General features: G+C 39.1%; 1 protein-coding gene across 1 annotated transcript in view; it reads right to left on the bottom strand.

Annotated features, from left to right (window-relative positions):
• Positions 1-8,076: 8,076 nt before the first annotated feature.
• The window catches only part of LOC126109828 (acetylcholinesterase-like), a 701,016-nt gene continuing 686,509 nt past the window's right edge, over positions 8,077-22,583 (bottom strand). The window contains exon 11 of the mRNA XM_049914883.1: positions 8,077-9,026. Coding sequence (XP_049770840.1) covers positions 8,893-9,026 — 134 coding nt within the window. The 3' untranslated portion in view covers positions 8,077-8,892. The remainder of the gene's footprint in view (positions 9,027-22,583) is intronic.

Genomic DNA, 22,583 nt, shown 5'->3' with positions numbered 1-22,583 from the left:
CGGGATATAAATCGAGTTTCGTTCAAGATATAAATTTAAGAACAAATTATATCTCAGACACATAAATCGAAATTGTTAACAACGACGCACAAGTACGACAAAAAGCGGGACATCTTTGAAAAATAATACTTAAGATTTTATAACGTAAGAAAGAATTATAACGCAACCAAACATTATACATCTATGTAATATATTGTTTGATTGTATCTAGCTACCACTTGACAATGATCCATCGGTGTCGTAGCAGCAAACAAAATGTGAAGAAAGCAGATCTGGTGGATTATTATTCAACAGCATTTTTTTCTCTTCAGAATATCCCTGCAAGTTCCCAGCTACCAGTGAAGCTCATGAACAGAAACGTTTCGCGCTAGGATCATGAATTGGACACTAAAAGAAACATAAAACTATTAAGAGAGAACAAATTTATTTTCGCAGAGGAACATCGACAAGAGACGCAGCGTTTGTGATGAAACAAATCATTGAAAAACGTGTACAGTTCAATCGAGAGACCAACTTAGCATGTCTTGATTTGGAAAAAGCCTTCGATAAGGTTAACACATAAAAACTGTGCTTCATAAAGAAGAGGGCACCCTATCCATTCAATAAACACCTTAAGAAGCGGATATATAAACACAACAATCAGGTCAGATATAAATGGAGAGCTATTAGCGCATTTCATCAGTAACAGGCTGTCAGACAACGGAGCAACATTTCATACAATATCATATATATATATGAAGTGCACAGTGTTTCATGAAAGTATTGGAACAGGCAATGAGACTATTCTGACATGTTTTACATGCAGACGTTGCCATAATTTTAACAGAAAGAGAGAATGACCTTTAAAAATGATATTCTTCTAAGTAAAATAAAATGATTACATCCACAAAGAAATCTAAAACAATGGTTTCAGTAGAACGGGAGCCGCACAAGAACGAAAGTGACGATGAACAATACAGCAGTAGAACAGGTCAGTCATTATAATTATCTGCAATCTCATGTTGCGAATGACAAAGGTACAGAATAGAAACTGTCAAAATTTGGAAACATGTTTGAAACAATAAAGAGATACTTTAGAAACAAGACACACAAAACAATAGAATGCAGTTTCATGAAATAATGGCCGTCCTCATACTTCTGTACAGAAGTGGGTTGTTGACCACTTGCAATGCAAGGAACTAAAGTCCAGGCAGCTGAAATGGGATTTCTTAGCGATGTTAAAAAGTAACTGAACATATTTAATGTTAACAGCAAAAATGAAGATTTAAAAAGAAAGAAGTGTGGCAGACTGCCCTACAGAGTTTGGAATTACAATCCGGTAAAAGTCCGGACAGATCAAGAAACAGATGATTACCATTACCAGGTAAGGACCTAATATTTGCAGTCGAAACCGCCGTACTTGCACCGCAATTGACCATAAGGTCGAGAATTCGAAGTTGCGATGCCTTATTTTTGACCTCTCAGGAGCGCTGTAAAGATCCATTCGTTGGGGTGGTAGGCGCTATATGAAGGATAACGATGCATGCGCGAAGGATACTTCACTATTAAACGCTCATCAGCCGTTCGACGATAATCTGAAAATGATTAGCGATACAGGAATCAAGCATTATCGTACATGCACTCACAAGGTACGTTACCATATAATATGCTATTACAGAGACGAAACTTATTCATGCATTCAATAGCGGTGGGCACCCAAAAATCACTTGAATCTTTCTTCTTTTATTTTCTTGCGCCTGTTTGTACCAGTCGGTGATCATTAACAATCTGTCTATAGATACGAAAAACGAGGCAGGAAGAATTGTTATGGAATCTAAGAGATCTTCCAAATAACTATCAATGCAAAGAAAAGAAATGAATGCAATTGAAACTGCTTGGCAGATTAGAATTGTGTGCCGGACCGTGACTTGACACTGGAACATTCCCCTTCAGTTTCAAATCAGCGCACGCTGCGCTACAGGGTGAAAATTAATTCTGGAGACAGTCCTACCAAGCTGTGAATAAGCCGTAGCTCAGCGGTTTCTCTCTTACGAGAGTCCTAGTCTCCTAAAGTACGCAGAAGCACCTCTGTGAAGTTTGTTCGGTAGAACATGAGGTAATGGCGAAAGTAATGCTGTAAGGCGGGTCTTGAATTACGTTTGGGTATCTTAGTTCGTACTTTCCTGTGAAAGGAAGCGGCACCGGGTTAGGATCTAGGCACGACACAAACTTTTAATCAGCCAGGAAGTTTCAAATCACATCTGTTGCTCTGCAGAGTAAAAATTCGTTCTGAAATAATAAAACTGTGCCTCAAAGCACATGCAGGATGTGACAAAAAGCTTCGTTTGCGTTGCCAACAACAGGTAGAGGTCACGCCTTGTAGGAAGGGTGCTATCAGCTGTTTAATTACTAAGAGGAACGACGATGGTATGTCGAAAGACATATAAATTTAAAATTGTGAAGTGCACCTGTAATAGTATACCTGGTTTTATGACAGCTACCGATTCAAGCGCAATGACAGTGGGCATCATTCAAATCAAATACAACATGTGCAAAAAATACTTGCATGCCGAAATGCAATTTTTTACCGTAAGCTTTTACTAATCCAGGGATATTGTATTATCTGATTAATGACTGCATTTAAGTTCTAACTCATTATTAGTGAACTGGATCGCTGTTTCTTCCGTTTACTACAATACTATAAAATGATCTATGACCGAAAATGTATAACAGTATCATGAATAAAAAAATTACTGTTGCAGACAGTATGATATAATAACTTAACTGGTTCTTTAAAGGGATGATTTTTAACAATTTTAAGCGATACTAAAACGAGGGAGGCTATAGCTTGGACATCTACCGTCTTTTGTTGATTATGCAAATGAATGGGACAATCACAGGCAAAAAAGTTCCTTCAAGGAAGTCTACATGACAGAAAGCTTTTGAAGTAAAGATAATCACAGTTGTATTTGTTGTCGGATCATGGACTCTTAGAATTTTTTAAATTACACCATATTCGCCATGGACTATACTATTTATTACAATTTCCACGATTGAAATTACGACCAAAGGTCCATTTTCAGGTGGTTAAAGATATTGAAAACTGAGCAGTTGCCAATATTAATTGCAACATTGTTATTCATCGTAACGTGTAAGCTTTCACGGCCGGCGTCTTCATTAATTAAAACTTCCGAGGTGAATTGCTGTGGTCCGTATATAAAACTTCTTCCCCTTCCTGACGTTTCGTTGCCTACTGCGGGCAACATCTGAGGTGAGTCGGCGACTGGCTGCCAGGCGCCGGAGGTCCCGCTTGTACAGAGCGCTTAGATGGCGCCACCACTCATCACGTGCTTTCGACTTTAAAACTATCTCTGGCTACTGCCATCTCTCTCGATTACAGGCAATCGATTGTCACTTCGTTGGTACAGAGTCGACCGCCATATCTTGTCTAGTTTTAATCCTTCTTCTTTTTTATTAAAATTATTTTCGTGCTTGTACATCTCTATGGCTTCTCTATACATGCGAGTATAATAATGTGAGGTCCTTGTTATCACATTTGTCTCACTAAATTTTATTTCGTGATCACCATCTTTGAAAATGTGTACCGCTACAGCTGATTTGTAAATTTGTCCCAATCTACAGTTCCTTTTGTGTTCCGTACTATATTGGAACAACTAAAAGGCGTGTTAATACCCGCCTAACGGAACACAAAAGGAACTGTAGATTGGGACAAATTGACAAGTCAGCTGTAGCGGAACACGTTTTCAGAGATGGGGGATCACGAAATGAAATTTAGTGAAACAAATGTGATAGCTAAGACCTCACATTATTATACTCGCATGTATAGAGAAGCTATAGAGATGTACAAGCACGAAAATAATTTTAATAAAAAAGAAGAAGGATTAAAACTAGACAAGATATGGCGGTCGACTTTGTACCAATGAAGTGAAAATCGATTGCCTGTAATCACTAGCCAGAGATAGTTTTGAAGTCGAAAGCACATGATGAGTGGTGGCGCCATCTATGCGCTCTATATAAATGGGACCTCCAGCGCCTAGCAGCCAGTCGCCAACTCACCTCAGATGTTGCCCGCAGCAGGCAACGAAACGTCAGGAAGGAGAAGAAGTTTTATATACGGACCACGGCAATTCAGCTCGGAAGTTTTAATTAATGATTGTTATTCATATAATTAATTTTGACAAATTATGTGTTTTCAACACCTGTAATAACTTGGGAACGATCCAAGGTCGAAACTGCGATCGCAGAAGTTGTAACAAGTAAGTGGTGAATATGATGTCATTTAACAAAGATGTACAGTTTAATGCCTTCATTTCAGGAAAAGTGGAGTTGACTGTCACAGGTGCGACTCGTTGTTAGTTTTTGTTACGTGCAGGGCGCGCTTTGCACAGCATTCGCAGAAAAGAATCTCGGTGCCACCATTTGTCGAGGCCCCGGGAGAACTGCGAGCGCTGGCCCCGGAGAAGCCGACGGCCCTCTTCGGAAGGGTGGCCCTGATCCCCACCGAGGCAACCGAGCCCTTCCTTCCTGTCTCGAGGGCGGCAGACTGCGGCAAGATTTGTGGCGGCCAGAGGAGAAGTAGTGTGAGAGCAGGGTGGAGTGGAGGAGCAAGTCGTGGAGGTGAGGCGTGCTGCCTACCCCTGCCCCTGCCGCTGTCTCTCCGGCCCCCCGGTATTGATCTATCGACTGCGACGCCCGCGGCGGTCAAAAGAGGGCGAAAAAGGAACAGCCCAAACCTGCTGCTGGCCTTCAACTCGGACACACCCACAGCTACACGGCGTCTGGCAGAGACGCCCTCTCTCTGTAGACCCACCGTCACGCAACGGCCGAGGATACCTTAGCTGGCGGCTCAGAGATTCCAAATAAACTTCGAATCACTCAAATTCCTTGCATATTGCACTAGTTGGCTCGGCAACAATGTTTCGGTTGTGTCTAGCTTATCCTAAGGCGATCAGATAGTCACAACGATTTCATTACCTTACATACCATCTCTAGAATCACCTTTTACTGTATCTGTTAAATAACGACCAGTTAGGCTTTAAGGAAGGTAAAGGCACCAGAGAGACATTTCAAAAGTTCCGCTTCATATTGGAAACAGATCTTAAGAAAAATAAAGAAATATTCGTAAGACGTTAGCATTTTTCCACGTCTGCTGCAACTATTTTATTGGTTCACGATTACTTTCTGCCTTTTAGGTCACTTTCAAGTGAATATATGTAGAAAACAGAGCATACTTTATTACTCTCACGAACAGAAGCGTAAAGTATGAATGCAATTTATTAGGCGGATGGTTACCTGCTGTAAAAATATATGCATTGAAATGACAGCGTCTTTAATTCACGTCCTCTCTCTGTTTTCGTTCACATATATGCTGTCTTGGTTTCTAAAAAGTTCAACTTACATCTTTTTATTCGTGGATGTAGCGTATTGTGCGCTCTTTTATATAGAACATCACTTCAAAATTGTCCAAAAGACGGAAACTAGTCGTGAATCCATAAAATAAATACAGCAGACGTGGAAAAATTGCTATCTTCTTTTAATAACTTTATTTATGTGGCGGCCAATACGAAGAATAGGAAATTCATAGGATTTATCTGACTAGAAAAAGTATTCTACAATTTTAAGTAGTGCAAGATATTCGAAATCTTTACGAAAACGCTTTTAAGCTATATGGAAAGATTTGTAACACACGATGTGTACAAGAACCAAATTGGAAAAACTAAGACTGGAAAACCAAATATGAGGTGCTCAGATCAGAAATTGTATGACAGAAACAAAAAAAAAAAAGGTTCAGTCTACAAAGGGATTAAAATTCGAGGTGGAAGGATATCAACGAAAATATTCTCTAATGATATTGCTGTTCTCAGTGGAAGTGAAGAAGATTTGCAGGGCACACACTAAGGACTGAGAGTAGAACGAAGGACGATGAAACTAATGAGGAGAAATATGAATGCGATTTGTGATAACCTTATCATTAAATCAAGTGAAGAAATTCCGCTACAGTGGAAAAGAAAATGACACATGATGATTAAAGGGAGGTGGATGTAACAAGCACACTATCACAGAAAAATATGGGATTTTCAGGTAATAGACGCTTACTACCGCCAAACATCAGCTTTAATGCCTCGATGTTAACTACTATTAATGGAATCTGAATTTTTGTTTACGTCATGAAGCCAGAAGCGATATTTCACTCATTGAAACTATACGATGTTTCGTACTTATCATGAAAATACGGAAGGTATATTTCTTGAGACAAATGTGAATCTCAAAATCCACATAGTTTTAATCATAATACCCTAATCTCATTGTATTACTGACTGATTGCACTGTCAAAGGGATTAAAATTAAATTGACCTTAGAGGAAATGAAAGACAGAGTGAAGGTACTACACTGCAGACAAAGGCTAAGAGTCACTACAATTACCAATAAAAATGTCTGATGTATCTATCAGCATTTCAATTCCTTTTCATATTAATATATTCATATATTCAGTAACTGATTCACTGTTTTCCATTCTTCTTTTTTGTTAATGTCACTTCATTTCATTTCCTCATTTGACTGGTGTAATACAATTCATTTTTGCATTTTTATTGCATTTCACTTATTGATATTTACCATTCTATTCACTGGTATGCTTTCTGATTACAATTCGCTCTACTGTTTGTGACATAATCTGTTGCAGTGTTTTGATATACTCTGTCGATTTTCTGTACTGAAACTGTGTTATCATTCGGTTAAATCGGTTAACGCAATAAACCTACCCATTTGGAAAATATTTCCCAAAAATTAGGAAGTATGTAAGAATGAAGCTGTTTTTGTCCTTCTCTTTTATTCTACAATTACAAACAAAGCACATGTTAATCACGTCATGAACCTGAAATGTATATCTGCAGGAAAACAATTGAAATAAGAAAGCAAGTGGTCATTTTGATATCTATAGCCAATAATGATGAGCTAAGAATAAGGAGATTCTCCGGAGAATCGGTGAGGAAAGGAATATATGGAAAACACAGGCAATAGGAAGGGACAGGATGGTAGGCCATCTGTTAAGACTTCAGGGAATAACTTTCATGGTACAAGAGGGAGCTGCAGAGGATAAAAACTTTAGGGGAAGACATAAATTGGAATACACCCAGAAAATAATTGAGGATGAAGGTTGCAATTGCTGCTCTCACATGAAGTGGTGGGTACAGGCGAGGAATTCGCGGCTGACCACATTAAACCAGTCTGAAGACTAATGACAAGAAAAGCAATATTGTTATGTTATCTACTAGGTATTATGATAAATAAAAGGGGTATGAACCAAATAAGCACGCTATGCAGTGAAGACGATACTCCTTAAAGGTCACAGCAATTTAAAATCACTTTCCACATTTTTAGCCCATTGTTCAAACTTCAAATATTTCATTTACACGAGACTTCTTTAGGAATTATTGCGTTTCCCTGTGATCATCAGCAAAATTATATACTGCCTTTTATTTATTCAACAAAAGCATATTGTGTGCAGGAATTCAGGCATCTCTGTGCTCGCAGTGAAAGAATGCATGAAATGTAATTCGCATGAGACCTACTTTATAGTGAACAACTTCCTCTGAAAAGTGTCAGTAACAGAATATGTAGCTACAGAACTATCTTCTTCTTTCCATAGTAAGAGATAAAATGTTTAGGCACTAGATGCTATCCTAGACGAGACATTATTGTAGGCAGGTTCTTGAAAGTACTTCATCAACATCCCAGACGTTGAGTATACAGTAGAAAAATGAAAACATCCAAACACCTTTTTTTTGCACTGTACAGTTTCTACGAAGAAGACCATTTCAACCACGTCAGAATAAATTCTGAAAATACTTTAAGTACTACTATATCTCCACTGGCATGGCATTGGCCACAATTTCAGTAGAAAAAACTCGAATCCCACACTAGTCATTTCAAAAAGTTACATACCATTTCCTCTGAAAAAATGCGCTAGCAGAATGTTACATTCGATTTTAGTTATTTCTTTGTAAAAAGTTGATTCATTACTTATATTAAGAAATTTCTTACACATTAGTGATATGTTTGAAGATTTGTCTGAATTCATTCGAAGTTATCATGATATGTACAGTACAATTATCAACTGGAAAATTTCCAGAGGTCAGCTGATTGTTTAAACAGTAAATAATGTATTGATATGTCATTTATCATACTCTTGTAATGGTGATACAGTTTTTCTGTAGAAATTCTTATAAAGACTATGTGCAATAATTATATTTATATATGGGATGTAACACATTACTAAATCCTACAAATTAGTTTGTTATAGTCCACAAGTTGCTTACAAATTTCGTTGTAAAAACTAATAGTTTGAACAGTAACCTATAGCTCATATGTGGACTGTGTAATAATTCGTGTTGTTATTCCTTGCTTAACCCATTCATGTATAATGTAAACATAGCTACCTCCTTAGAAAAGGAGTACAATAGTATCATGCCCATTACATGAAAATGGGTGTCTCCAGTGCGAATCGAAAGTGGACAACACGATAAGAAAGCTCCACTGCGATAGATTTGAGATTTTTTTGGCATTTTTGTTTCTGAATCACCTCCTCTAGTGGTACATACAAGACCTGACTGACCGCTGCAGTCAAAGTGATCGGTGTTCATTGAACTGCAGCTTACACAGCAAACACAACTCCTGCTAAGCTACTAGTCTCAAGAGAAGCTCTTTGATCTATGTTACTCCAAATATTCACCCTACCTTTGACATTGCGACATACGTTAAACGTACCCGCTCTTCCGCAACACTTCCTTCACCTCCTTTATATACTGTAAATAGTCGTCGTTATTCTAATCTTTTCTAATTTCGCAGGGTGCTGACAACACCGGCGTCGAAGGCGGTCGACGGCCGCCATATTTAGACCGTGCCAGGGAGCGCTGCAGCTCCGAGGGACAGAGGTGTCAGCAGTGCCAGAAGTGGCCACAGCGGGACGCTGGCGCTGGCGTCTCCAGAGACGTTAGTCAGTGTTCCACTGCACCCTCGCTGCAGATCTGAAAAAAAGCGGGCAGTTAGCGTTTAGCGGATAAAGGTAAACACGCTTAAAAGTGAGCTGGACATCATATGAAACCACCTAAAACTGTGTCCTGCAGAGCCTAGAGTTTCCCGGACTTCATTGTGAGGTTCCACAAAACATACATGCCATTTTTCGTAACATTCAAGAAAGTAACTTAAATAAGGTAAATACTACGACATGGATTGGCATTTTCCGAGTCTGGATTGACGGCAGCTGTTTAGAACACAGGAAAAAATTATGGTTCAAATGGCTCTGAGCACTATGGGACTCAACTTCTGAGGTCATCAGTCCCCTAGAACTTAGAACTACTTAAACCTAACTAACCTAAGGACATCACACACAGCCATGCCCAAGGAAGGATTCGAACCTGCGACCGTAGCAGCAGCGCGGTTCCGGACTGAAGCGCCTAGAACCGTTCGGCCACGGAGAAATTATGCTGGGCTGGGAATCGAGCCTGGATTTCCCACTTACGCAGATTCTTACATATGGAAGTTTGGATCGGTCCTGGAGGCTGTTCGTATAGCCTAAGTGGTTAAAGTAACTACAAAGGTGTGAAAATCATTAGACTCAAAACGAAAAGTTGGATATTTTCCATTTTCTCTGACTCTGGAATTATTCAGCTATGTCATATCGGCATTTTCACTAGACTACAAATATATGACAACATTTACCTTTGCTATTGGCAGTACTGTGGCAACAACAATGTTGACAGCACTCCCTGAGCAATTAACTGTTACTGTTGAAGCAGAGATTGCATGGTTGCAGCTGTTTGGTAGACAGTTTAATTCACCTGAGACTTACTTAAGGCGCGTCTTATGTTTAATGCATCATAAAACAACAATTTATGAGTATCTCTACTTGCATTTTACCCATTAAATAGATATATTTTCGTTATTATCAATAATTCTTTTGTTCATCAGATATTTGTTGATGTGGGTCGGAAAAATGATCTGTCGCCAAGAAAACTTGAAACAATAAAAGTGTTACTCGAAGAAAAACGGTATTCACAGTGGAAAATAGCAAACAGGTTATAAATTTCACAAAAATCTATTATTCGAATTTGTCAGGCAGTCAAAGATTGCCTTAATTTCAGTCCTTCACGTCGAGGGAAATGTGGACAGAAGAGAAAACTCTCCCCTAGAACTCAACGCAAACTCGTCCATATGGCGAAAAACAACAGCAGAGCTACCAGTCAAGATCTGAAGAAGGCTCTGGAGAACTTTGGAGTCGGTGTTCGTACCTCCACAGTCTTCTAAACTTACCCCTAAAATGAGTGCAAAGAGACTTAGATGGGCTCATAAGGCTAGAAATAGGTTTGCAGAGAATTGCAGCAAGGTAAATAAACTTTATTTAAACCAACTGCGAATTCGTATGTGAATATTCCTTTTGAACGATGACTATTTGTTTTCAACAAAATATAAAAAAAAGACATTGAAAAATTGTCTTCTTTTCTTCTGTTCATATGAGCATATAAAATCTGACATCATGGATTTTTTTGTGATTAAACTTCTTTTTTTCTTTCACGTCTGCTTTACTAACGAGTCTATATTCCCCATACGTCAAGAAAGTAGCCAGTATGTCCGAAGAACGGTTGAAGAAGAGTTTTCTGAGTTTTGGATAGCGCAAACCGTAAAACATCCCTCGTCTGTTATGGTATGGAGTGTCATGTCAGCAAAGGGTACCGCCATCATTACATTGTGGAAGGCATTATGAATCAAATTCAGCATAGAAAACTTCTGGAAAAGAGGCGACTTTGTGTTTATGCACGATGGTGCATATTGCCATAAAACTAAGTCAGTTTCACAGTTCTTAGCCAAAAACAATGTAGAAACTTTACCATGGCCTGGAATAGTCCAGACATGAACCCTATAGAGAATTTGTGGGCAATTGTTAAGTGGAAGTTGAGGTAGATCAACATTACAGTGAGGTTGCAATTCATCAAGAAACTGATCCAAATATGGAATCATGATAAAGTTGTCAAAAATTCATGCTCAAGACCCATAAAAACAATGCCAAGACGTGTGGAACTGCTCATTAAGAATAAAGGCATCCACACAAAGTACTAAGTATTCTCATTTGGTGAATAAATGTTTTTAAACTGTAAAATGTGTACTTTTCACACCTCTGTACTCGCGATAGGCGGGAAATCCGGATTCACCTCTCGATCTGGCGCAAATTTTCATATATCGCAAACAGCTGCTGATTCGCAAAATGTGAATCCATTTCGTAATATTTACCACAGCAGTAATTGTCAGAACACTGTCTGTCCCAACAGAGATGCATGCATGTAATATGAAGATACAGACACTGTAAAGAAACAGACATTTTGACCATCAATAAAAATTAATACATCTGAGAAAACCTAATGTGAATCATGTTTAAACAGCATTCTCTAAATGAACATTGGCTTAAACATCAAGATAAATATGGATTAGAAACACATTTACTGTTAATGTACGACCTTCAACAATATCAGCAGAAAAATAAGGAACTTTTATTGAACTGACGTTTGAGTAATCATAAGAAGAAAATTTAAATTAATGCCGTTAGCGAAATTCTACTGCAGTTTAAAACATCAATATCGACAATAAATTGTCGCAAAGACGGTGTTGGTATTTTTTGCCATTTCCAATCACACAAACGGTTCCTTCTGCAAATGCACCTTATGCAAAAAAAAAGGTAAAGTTGCAGAATTCCTCACAAAAGAAATAAGAAAAGCTGCAAATGAAATGTGCAATACCAAAGCAGCGAGTCGTGAAATACTTAATCTTAGTAGTGAAGAAATAGAAAAATATCTGGCTACAATTTTTAGTGTTCGTATACAAAAGGGCGCCTTTCGCGTTTCCTGGAACGATAAAGGTAGCCCTTCGAGACACAAAGGGAAGTATTCACGGTTTGAAGACTTTCCGCTGCATCGTTTACTCCCTGTAACCTACAAAGTGTTTACTTAAGTCTTGACAAAGCGCTTCAGTGCTATCCTTAGAACAAGCTGGGTTCAATAGTGGTTATAGTACAATTCAACATGTACACATGCCCTGTTGAAAGCAACTAGGCGAGTCAGTGAATACGAAATGCCATTATGCATAGCTATTACAGATTTTAATTCTGCCATGGAGACTTGTGTGGAAGGAAAGGCGCATAGACTGTCAATAGTCTTCATATGGAGGGTGTCACAGACCTTTTATGTTAAAGCAAAGCAGGATTCTGAGCTGAATATTTACAGATAACCAATGGTCGAAAATTAATAATTCAGATGGCACAGGCTTTCACCGTAAATTCATTAGTACTGTCTAGGACAATATTTCATACTGAACTCATTCGCAGCTATATCACGAATGACTCATTCTGAGACCCACATTTACTTAAGCGTTTTCGCTTCTATCATGGTGTATTTTCTCCTGTGTCAGTTGTAGCTACTATTAATGACACATGCTCCACACCATGGGTCGGTTCACCTTTCCTATAACAATTTTATGCATGCTTCTCGGCTACTTCCTGCTTATATAATTTGAATATAGTCCTAAAATGCCAAACATCGGTTGTTTAATAAAGGAAAAGTAGAGCTGCGTAAAGATACAACGGAGATTTTCAGTCATTTTGAGGTAGCCACACATGGCGCCTAAGCTTATGTGTTGCTGTGTACCTAAGCTGATAAAATCTGAAGATGGTCCATAACGGCTGAAACTAGTAATCAGGTATATTTAAACACACATTGATATGGAATAAACAATCACTTGTAGATACATATTAACTATCAATCACTGGTTCCCCACTTCAAAGTGATAAGCTTTAGGTCCCTCATTGTGTAAATCTTTAGGACATGCTGTTTGCTGTTATGGAGAACATAGGCTAATGCTCTATCTGCTTTTCTTCCACTCAGCCGTACTTACTGTTTTCATTAATTTGCTATAGATTTAGAAGCAACAACGCCTTCATCTCAAGGCACTTTAACACTGCAACTGATGTGACATACCACCGCAAGTATATCCTGGTAATACAACCCGGCATCCTCTGATGAGAGGACAGTACAACTCGCAACTTACAGTTTGTAACACCATAGCTGTAATGCTCTACTGATTTATTTTGCCTTTTGTTTTATTTGATGTTCTACACCCCATTGTTGAACTTCTGTAATTAGTGTATGATTAATTCGATACTATAATGAAGGATAATCTCTGTAATATGCACAATATGAGCAAATGATGTTTTGTCTTTCTCATATAATCTCTCTGGTTATCTTTGAGGTTGAATAATAATATTTAAATAATTTTTTATAGAAATGTCAATATGTCCAAAGGTTCTGTTTTATTTAATATGTTTGGTTGCTGTTATGTAAACTGTTGACCTTCACTTAGGGTTACTAGTTATTTTGTATGTAAAAGGTGTTGAGGTTCCCCTCAGGAACGGAACTGTGTAGTGCGCGCAAATTGTGGTTGGCCTAGGTAGAACGAGCTACCGAACTATCAACTGCTCATGTAAAAGTTGTGTATTGTGCTGGTTCCGAGACAGGCTTTTCCTGACGCTTTCCAGTGCCTCAGATGGATGGATAAACAGCTGGAACTATTCTGGAATTGGTATCTATCATCGCCACCAAGAAATGACAGAGTCCAGCAATTCTACCTGCAAATCCACCTACCAACATGCAATCGCCACCACATTGCGCAATCACTGTAATGGAACACTACAGTAATGTACAGACATCCACTTAGGGTCCCTCCCACGATAAAGTGTTTACCGAGTGTCCTTCATTGAAAGCATATTACAAACAATATGGTATTAGAGTGTGGTAAAATTAATATTGTTTGTTGAAAGGATTTTACAAATATCTCAAATTTGTGTTTCACTGCAGTAAAAGTTCTAAACTGCAACTGTTGAGAGTTATATGTTCATACTTGCTATGTACTTGTTTTTCTAGTGTATTGAAAGTGTGTTTAGTTTGATCTGCTACAGTGCTCAAGATTAAGGGCCCCCATCCATTGAAAGTAGTTCAAATGCACAAAGTTATTTAATTACAGAAAGTTTTAATTACTCTTGCTGTTAAAGTCAAATCCTGTACAATATTGGGTTCCTCTTGTGTACTGAAAGTGCATATTAATAGTGTAATAGGATCCAAAGTTTATCCTTTATGCTCACTATAAATAACAGTTAATAAAAAGACCACTATCTATTAAAACAGTAAATTTTTTTTTATTCAAAATTCAGTGAGAAGTAAACTGTTAGTGAACTCCATTTAATTTTCATTCTGAGTATTGAGAGATTTAATGCACAATAATTTTGCTCTGAACCATATCCATATTTCATGCCAGAAAGGAATATGTTTGAAAAGTAATATTGAGGCTATGTCTAATTTACTATCCTGCAATGAATATTAATAGTAACATTATTAAGACCATTCAGTTTGAGTACGACTTCAAGGTAATAGTGTGTTTCGCTATCTGTTATAATTATGCAAATAGTTCGTTCTGCTGTAGCTGTTGGTTCCAACCTTAACGTTAACATACGCAGGTGTCAGAGTTCATTGCACTCGCGTGTGGCAAAGTATAGGTTGTGTTTGTCCGTTTAAGTTACTCATAACTATTTTCTTGAACAAGAATGTTAATCATTCTCACGCCTAATTAGGCTGGCGACCGTTTTATTTATTATCATTTGGACGCTGTAGATAGGTAAATTATTGTTTGTTACTGTTTAAATAGTTACGTAATTCTGACTTTCAATTCCTTTAGGTACAACATGGTCAACATAACGAAATTCGTCTCAGAGGGTAACACTGCTCTGCTTCTTTATACTGTAATTGCTTTGATAAAAATAATTTCACTACACGAAATGCATCCATCTTAGAGGTTATGGCATAGTAGTAGCCTGTTAACCTGTTAACCTACCTCAATATTTTCTGTTACACTAACTACAAATTCATTAACATACTTACCTGTCAATGTAACTCAGCATCCTCTGATGAGGTAACTATAAATCTTTTAAAGCATCAATTTATTTCACGCTGGAAGACATTAATGTATGATTATCTTAATTAAAATCATAGTCAGAGGTAGGAATACGAAGGAAACAGGCAGGCATCAGTGGACAGAGCAACTCTCCAACTCTTTACTCTGCTGTAGTTTTTTCCATGTGGGTGACTGTAGTGGCGTGGGAATAGGGGAAGTAAATGAGACTCATCAGTGGTTTTGTAGGATTTGTAGTAGAGATAGGAAGATACTGGAACAGGAGGGGAAAATTGCTGCCCTTCAGGCTGAGATAGACAAGGCCAGGGGAGATCTTGACAGGTTAAGAAGGGAGAAGGGTAAAGAGAGGTGGGAAGTGGCAACAGGCAACAGGAGGAACAGGCCTAGAGCTTTGTCTGACAGCTTTATGGTGAATGTGGAAAATAGATTTGACCTGTTGCTTCAGTTAGAAGCTGGTGAGCCTCAAGCAGTTGCAGGTGTAGACAGGGCACAACAAACTTTCAGCAGCAAATTGAAAAGTAAGAATGTAGGGAAATCAGTAAAGAGAAAGAAAGTGTTGTTGTTAGGTAGTTCCCATGGAAGAGGTGTTGGCCAACTCTTGCAGGATGAACTAGGGTCAGAATACCAGGTCACCAATTTTTTTAAACCTAGTGCTGGTCTGGAGCAGGTGACAGAGGATTTAGGATCACTTTGCAAAGATTTCACTAAGGAAGACACCGTGGTTATAGTGGGTGGGGCAGGTAACAGTATTGACAGAGATCCTGGGTACAGTATAGAGTGTGATCTGGTGAAGATTGCATCAGCATCGAAGCATACTAGTGTTTGTATCTGTTCTCGGGCGCCATGACCGACCTCATTTGAACTCTTCTGTCAAGAGAGTTAATTTGGAGCTGGAATGGCTGTTCATGTCGGGTGCGGGGTCACACATTGGTGTGGTTCATGTTGATTATCTCAGTAGGTGGGATTATACTAGGCATGGCCTTCACCTCAACAGGAAGGGGAAGGGTAAATTGGCTGGGGAAATAGCAGGAAAGTTAAAGGGGGGAGGCACTTTCATGAGTGGTAAAATACCAGTGGTTATAGGATTCAGAAAAGACCCTTTTTTAGGGTAGGGAGGACAGAAAGAAAGCAAATTTTAAGAGAGGTTAGAACTGAGACAAACCTTCAGTTTGAGAAAGAAATCAAAAAACATAATTCCAGCTTATTACATCAGCATAAACAGCCATTGGTTAAGAATTTTAAACTGTCAGCAGATATTTTAACTCCACCCAATTTTAACTCAGTCAATGTGAAATGTCAGCTATCTTTATTGCATCAAAATATTCGAGGACTGAGAAATAAAATTAATGAATTAACTATCTGCATAGATGAATTAGAGTCTTCAAACCCAGCTGACATAATCTGCCTCTCTGAACATCATGTGACCACTGGTATAGAACTTTTAAGTGTTACAGGGTTTAGGTTAGCATCTCACTTTTGTAGATCAGAAATGGAGAAAGGAGGAGTTGCCACATTCATCAGGAACTGTCATAAATTTAAGAACATAGACATTCATAAATTTTGCCTAGAACAGCATATGGAAGCATGTGCAACAGAATTAGATTTTCACAAAAAATCTTTCATAATATTAAGTGTATATCGAGCACCTGCAGGTAACATTAATCTGTTTGTAAACCACCTTGAAGCTGTATTGGCCCATTTAACAACCAAAAACAAAGAAATAGTGGTTTCTGGTGATTTCAATGTAGATTTCCTTAAAGACTCTCCCAATAAGAACTTATTTGAGTTAGTAACACTATCATTCAACTTAATTCCCACAGTAAAGTTCCCCACTAGGATAGCCACTTGCTCACAAACAGCCATTGATAATATCTTTATAGAAAAGTCCAATGAACAAAATTATAATACAAAACCAATAGTCAATGGCCTCTCAGACCATGACATGCAGTTCCTTCTGTTAAATGTTAATATTGAACAGGATATAAAATCTGTTAAATCTGAGCTCAATAGGGTAATCAGTAAGGCAAAAATTGGTTATTTTAGGACACTCCTCAAAGACATTCACTGGACTGATGTTTACAGTGCTCATGGCATGAATGAAAAATATAACATTTTTGCTAATAAAGTGCTTACCTTATTTGAACACTGCTTTCCCCCAAAACTTACCAAGGTTAGAGGAAAGTCTACAAAGAAGCCATGGATTACTCGAGGAATAGGGGTATGTTGTAAAACAAAAAGAAAACTGTATCTGTCAATCCGAAACATTTCCAATGTTGATGCTATAGCACATTATAAGAAATACTGCAAAATATTAAAGATTGTAATACAGATGTCAAAGCAAATATATTACAAGGAAAAGATAGTCATATCAGATAACAAAATAAAGACAATATGGGATATAGTGAAGGAGGAGACTGGTAGAACCAGACATGAAGAGGAACAAATAGCATTAAGAGTAAATGATACATTGGTGACAGATGTGTATAGTGTTGCAGAACTTTTTAACAAACATTTTATAACTGTTACTGAAAAGATGGGGTTGTCAGGTTCGGTAGATGCTGCTATGGATTACCTTAGACCAGACATTTCAAGTAACTTCCATAATATGAATTTGACCCTCACTACCCCAACAGAAATAATGTCCATCATAAAATCTTTAAAATCAAAAACATCTAGTGGCTATGATGAAATATCAACAAAGTTAATTAAAGAATGTGATTCTGAGCTAAGTAACATATTAAGCTATCTGTGTAACCAGTCGTTTATCAGTGGAATATTTCCTGAATGGCTGAAATATGCTGAAGTTAAGCCACTGTTCAAGAAGGGAGATAAAGAAATAGCATCAAATTTCCGTCCAATTTCACTGTTACCAGCATTCTCAAAAATTTTCGAAAAAGTAATGTACAGTCGTCTTTATAACCATCTTATCTCAAATAACATACTGTCAAAGTCACAGTTTGGATTTCTAAAAGGTTCTGATATTGAGAAGGCTATCTTCACTTACAGTGAAAATGTGCTTAATTCATTAGACAAAAAATTGCAGGCAACTGGTATATTTTGTGATCTGTCAAAGGCATTTGACTGTGTAAATCACAATATCCTTTTAAGTAAATTAGAATATTATAGTGTAACAGGAAATGCTGCAAAATGGTTCAAATCTTATATCTCTGGCAGGAAACAAAGGGTGTTATTAGGAAAGAGACATGTATCAAGCTATCAGGCATCATCCAACTGGGAACTAATTACATGTGGGGTCCCACAAGGTTCCATTTTGGAGCCCTTACTTTTCCTTGTGTATATCAATGACCTTTCATCAGTAACATTAACAGATGCCAAGTTTGTTTTGTTTGCCGATGATACAAACATTGCAATAAATAGCAAATCAAGTGTAGTCTTAGAAAGATCAGCCAATGAAATATTTGTGGACATTAATCACTGGTTCCTAGCCAATTCTTTGTCACTAAACTTTGAAAAAACACACTACATGCAGTTCAGAACTTGTAAGGGGTGTCCCAAGAGTATATGTCTAACATACGAAGACAAGAAGATAGAAGAAGTGGACAGTGTTAAATTCTTGGGATTACAGCTTGATAATAAATTCAACTGGGAGGAGCACACCACAGAACTGCTGAAGCGTCTTAGCAAATCTCTGTTTGCATTGCGAATTTTGTCAGACATAGGGGATATAAAAATGAAAAAGCTGGCATACTATGCTTACTTTCATTCCATAATGTCATATGGGATTATTTTTTGGGGTAATTCATCAAGCCACGCTAAAGTTTTCCGGGCACAAAAACGTGCAGTAAGAATTATATGTGGTGTGAACTCAAGAACATCCTGCAGAAGCCTGTTTAGGGAACTAGGGATACTAACTACAGCTTCCCAATATATTTATTCCTTAATGAAATTTGTCATTAAAAATATATCACTTTTTCAAACGAACAGCTCAATTCATGGAATCAATACTAGAAATAAGAATAATCTTCACAAGGTTTTAAAGTCACTTAGTCTTGTACAAAAATGTGTGCATTATTCAGGAACACACATTTTCAATAACTTGCCAGCAGCCATAAAAAGCTTAACAACCAATGAAATTCAGTTTAAGAGAAGCCTAAAGGATTTATTGGTGGCCAACTCCTTCTACTCCATTGATGAATTTCTAAGTAAAACCAATTGATTTGTATATAAGTACAACATAACTTCTGCACAATTTCACTGCAGTAATGTGTTCACTGAAAATTTGTGTGTGTGTGTGTGTGTGTGTGTGTGTGTGTGTGTGTGTGTGTGTAAGTATAATCTAATTTCTGCACCATTTCAGTGCAGTAATGTGTTCATTGTAAATAAGTATTATAGTAGTTGTATTACATGTTTATTAACTTATAAATAAATAAAATACATTTTTATTTTAAATTCAGTGCATTAGTATTTGTAAAATTACTCTCAGTGTTCATTAAAAAATGACGATCATTCCACTTGGGACCTGTGGAATGGTACATTAGCTTATTTGTTTTAGTTGTAAATATTTGTCATGTATTGTTTTTCTGACATGTTCCACATCCTGGAGGACCTCCTCACTATGGATCAATTGGAATGAAAATAAATCTAATCTAATCTAATAACAAGTGTTCAATGCGACCTCTGTTCGTGATGCAGGAAACGTCAATGCGTGCGTGGGTGTCATTGCCACGAACTGTCGTGAGACGCGACAGCAGTTCGTTTTCCAAATCTGTTCACTGGGTTGTCTGTCATCGGGCTCAGATTAATTGGATTCGAGAACACAGACGGCGTGATTTGTCAACATGTTCTTACACGCCTGCCCCCCAAGTGGTAAGCTCAGCAACTACGCCATAGGACGCATTACAAATCTAAACTTGCAGTGATGCTCTGTCCATTGGGGTGTGTTTTCTCTGTATGTCTTGCAGTTTTTTCGGGCAGCCGTCTTATGGAATCCTGAAGGTAGTTATGAATATCCTTGTGTCACACTAGTATTTTTATGTAGGAGCTGTATGTCCCGGTGGTAATAGCATAAATGATCATGTGTACGAGGTGTGGTAATAAAGAAACCGGACTGGTTGTTGTGCGAATTTCCAGATTCGTCGATGACAAAGACGAGAGAGGGGAAAGAACCTGAGGATTCTCCCTGACACGCGTGCAAAATCTCACGCCGCTGTGATGGTTAGTCTGGCTGTGGGCCTTCTTAAAGGCCAGCCGTCAGTCTGAGCTGCGCTGGAATTAAGCTACGCTTTGAAGTGGAACTACGTGTTAACATCAAATTCCTCACAAAACAGGAAATCCGCCACAGAAACCTACGATTTGTTGAAACAAGTTTATGGATCGAGTAAGTCTTGTTTACCATTTTATTATGTCTTTTCGTTTGTAGCCTATCCCCGATGTTATTCAATCTGTATATTGAGCAAGCAATAAAGGGAACAGAAAAGTTCGGAGTAGGTATTAAAATCCATGGAGAAGAAATAAAAACTTTGAGGTTCGCCGATGACATTGTAATTCTGTCAGAGACAGCAAAGGACTTGGAAGAGCAGTTGAACGGAATGGACAGTGTCTTGAAAAGAGGGTATAAGATGAACATCAACAAAAGCAAAACAAGGATAATGGAATGTAGTCGAATTAAGTTGGGTGATGCTGAGGGAATTAGATTAGGAAATGAGACACTTAAAGTAGTAAAGGAGTTTTGCTATTTGGGGAGCAAAATAACTGATGATGGTCGAAGTAGAGAGGATAAAAAATGTAGACTGGCAATGGCAAGGAAAGCATTTCTGAAGACGAGAAATTTGTTAACATCGAATATAGATTTAAATGTCAGGAAGTTGTTTCTGAAAGTATTTGTATGGAGTGTAGACATGTATGGAACTGAAACGTGGACGATAAATAGTTTAGACAAGAGGAGAATAGAAGCTTTCGAAATGTGGTGCTACAGAAGAATGCTGAAAATTGGGTGGGTAGATCACATAACTAATGAGGAGGTATTGAATAGAATTGGGGAGAAGAGGTGCTTGTGGCACAACTTGACTAGAAGAAGGGATCGGTTGGTAGGACATGTTCTGAGGCATCAGGGGATCTCAAATTTAGCATTGGAGGGCAGCGTGGAAGGTAAAAATCGTAGAGGGAGACCAAGAGATGAATACACTAAGCAGATTCAGAAGGATGTAGGCTGCAGTAGGTACTGGGAGATGAAGAAACTTGCACAGGATAGAGTAGCATGGAGAGCTGCATCTAACCAGTCTCAGGACTGAAGACCACAACAACAACATGTCTTTTCGTCTTCTATTACCTCAATAAAGTTTTCTAGATACTACACTCCTGGAAATTGAAATAAGAACACCGTGAATTCATTGTCCCAGGAAGGGGAAACTTTATTGACACATTCCTGGTGTCAGATACATCACATGATCACACTGACAGATCCACAGGCACATAGACACAGGCAACAGAGCATGCACAATGTCGGCACTAGTACAGTGTATATCCACCTTTCGCAGCAATGCAGGCTGCTATTCTCCCATGGAGACGATCGTACAGATGCTGGATGTAGTCCTGTGGAACGGCTTGCCATGCCATTTCCACCTGGCGCCTCAGTTGGACTAGCGTTCGTGCTGGACGTGCAGACCGCGTGAGACGACGCTTCATCCAGTCCCAAACATGCTCAATGGGGGAGAGATCCGGAGATCTTGCTGGCCAGGGTAGTTGACTTACACCTTCTAGAGCACGTTGGGTGGCACGGGATACATGCGGACGTGCATTGTCCTGTTGGAACAGCAAGTTCCCTTGCCGGTCTAGGAATGGTAGAACGATGGGTTCGATGACGGTTTGGATGTACCGTGCACTATTCAGTGTCCCCTCGACGATCACCAGTGGTGTACGGCCAGTGTAGGAGATCGCTCCCCACACCATGATGCCGGCTGTTGGCCCTGTGTGCCTCGGTCGTATGCAGTCCTGATTGTGGCGCTCACCTGCACGGCGCCAAACACGCATACGACCATCATTGGCACCAAGGCAGAAGCGACTCTCATCGCTGAAAACGACACGTCTCCATTCGTCCCTCCATTCACGCCTGTCGCGACACCACTGGAGGCGGGCTGCACGATGTTGGGGCGTGAGCGGAAGACGGCCTAACGGTGTGCGGGACCGTAGCCCAGCTTCATGGAGACGGTTGTGAATGGTCCTCGCCGATACCCCAGGAGCAACAGTGTCCCTAATTTGCTGGGAAGTGGCGGTGCGGTCCCCTACGGCACTGCGTAGGATCCTACGGTCTTGGCGTGCATCCGTGCGTCGCTGCGGTCCGGTCCCAGGTCGACGGGCACGTGCACCTTCCGCCGACCACTGGCGACAACATCGATGTACTGTGGAGACCTCATGCCCCACGTGTTGAGCAATTCGGCGGTACGTCCACCCGGCCTCCCGCATGCCCACTATACGCCCTCGCTCAAAGTCCGTCAACTGCAAATACGGTTCACGTCCACGCTGTCGCGGCATGCTACCAGTGTTAAAGACTGCGATGGAGCTCCGTATGCCACGGCAAACTGGCTGACACTGACGGCGGCGGTGCACAAATGCTGCGC

This window comes from Schistocerca cancellata, chromosome 12, assembly GCF_023864275.1.
Source record: "Schistocerca cancellata isolate TAMUIC-IGC-003103 chromosome 12, iqSchCanc2.1, whole genome shotgun sequence".
NCBI lineage: Eukaryota > Metazoa > Arthropoda > Insecta > Orthoptera > Acrididae > Schistocerca > Schistocerca cancellata.
Note: the sequence above shows the minus strand (reverse complement) of the source record. Positions and strands in the feature narration are given on the sequence as shown.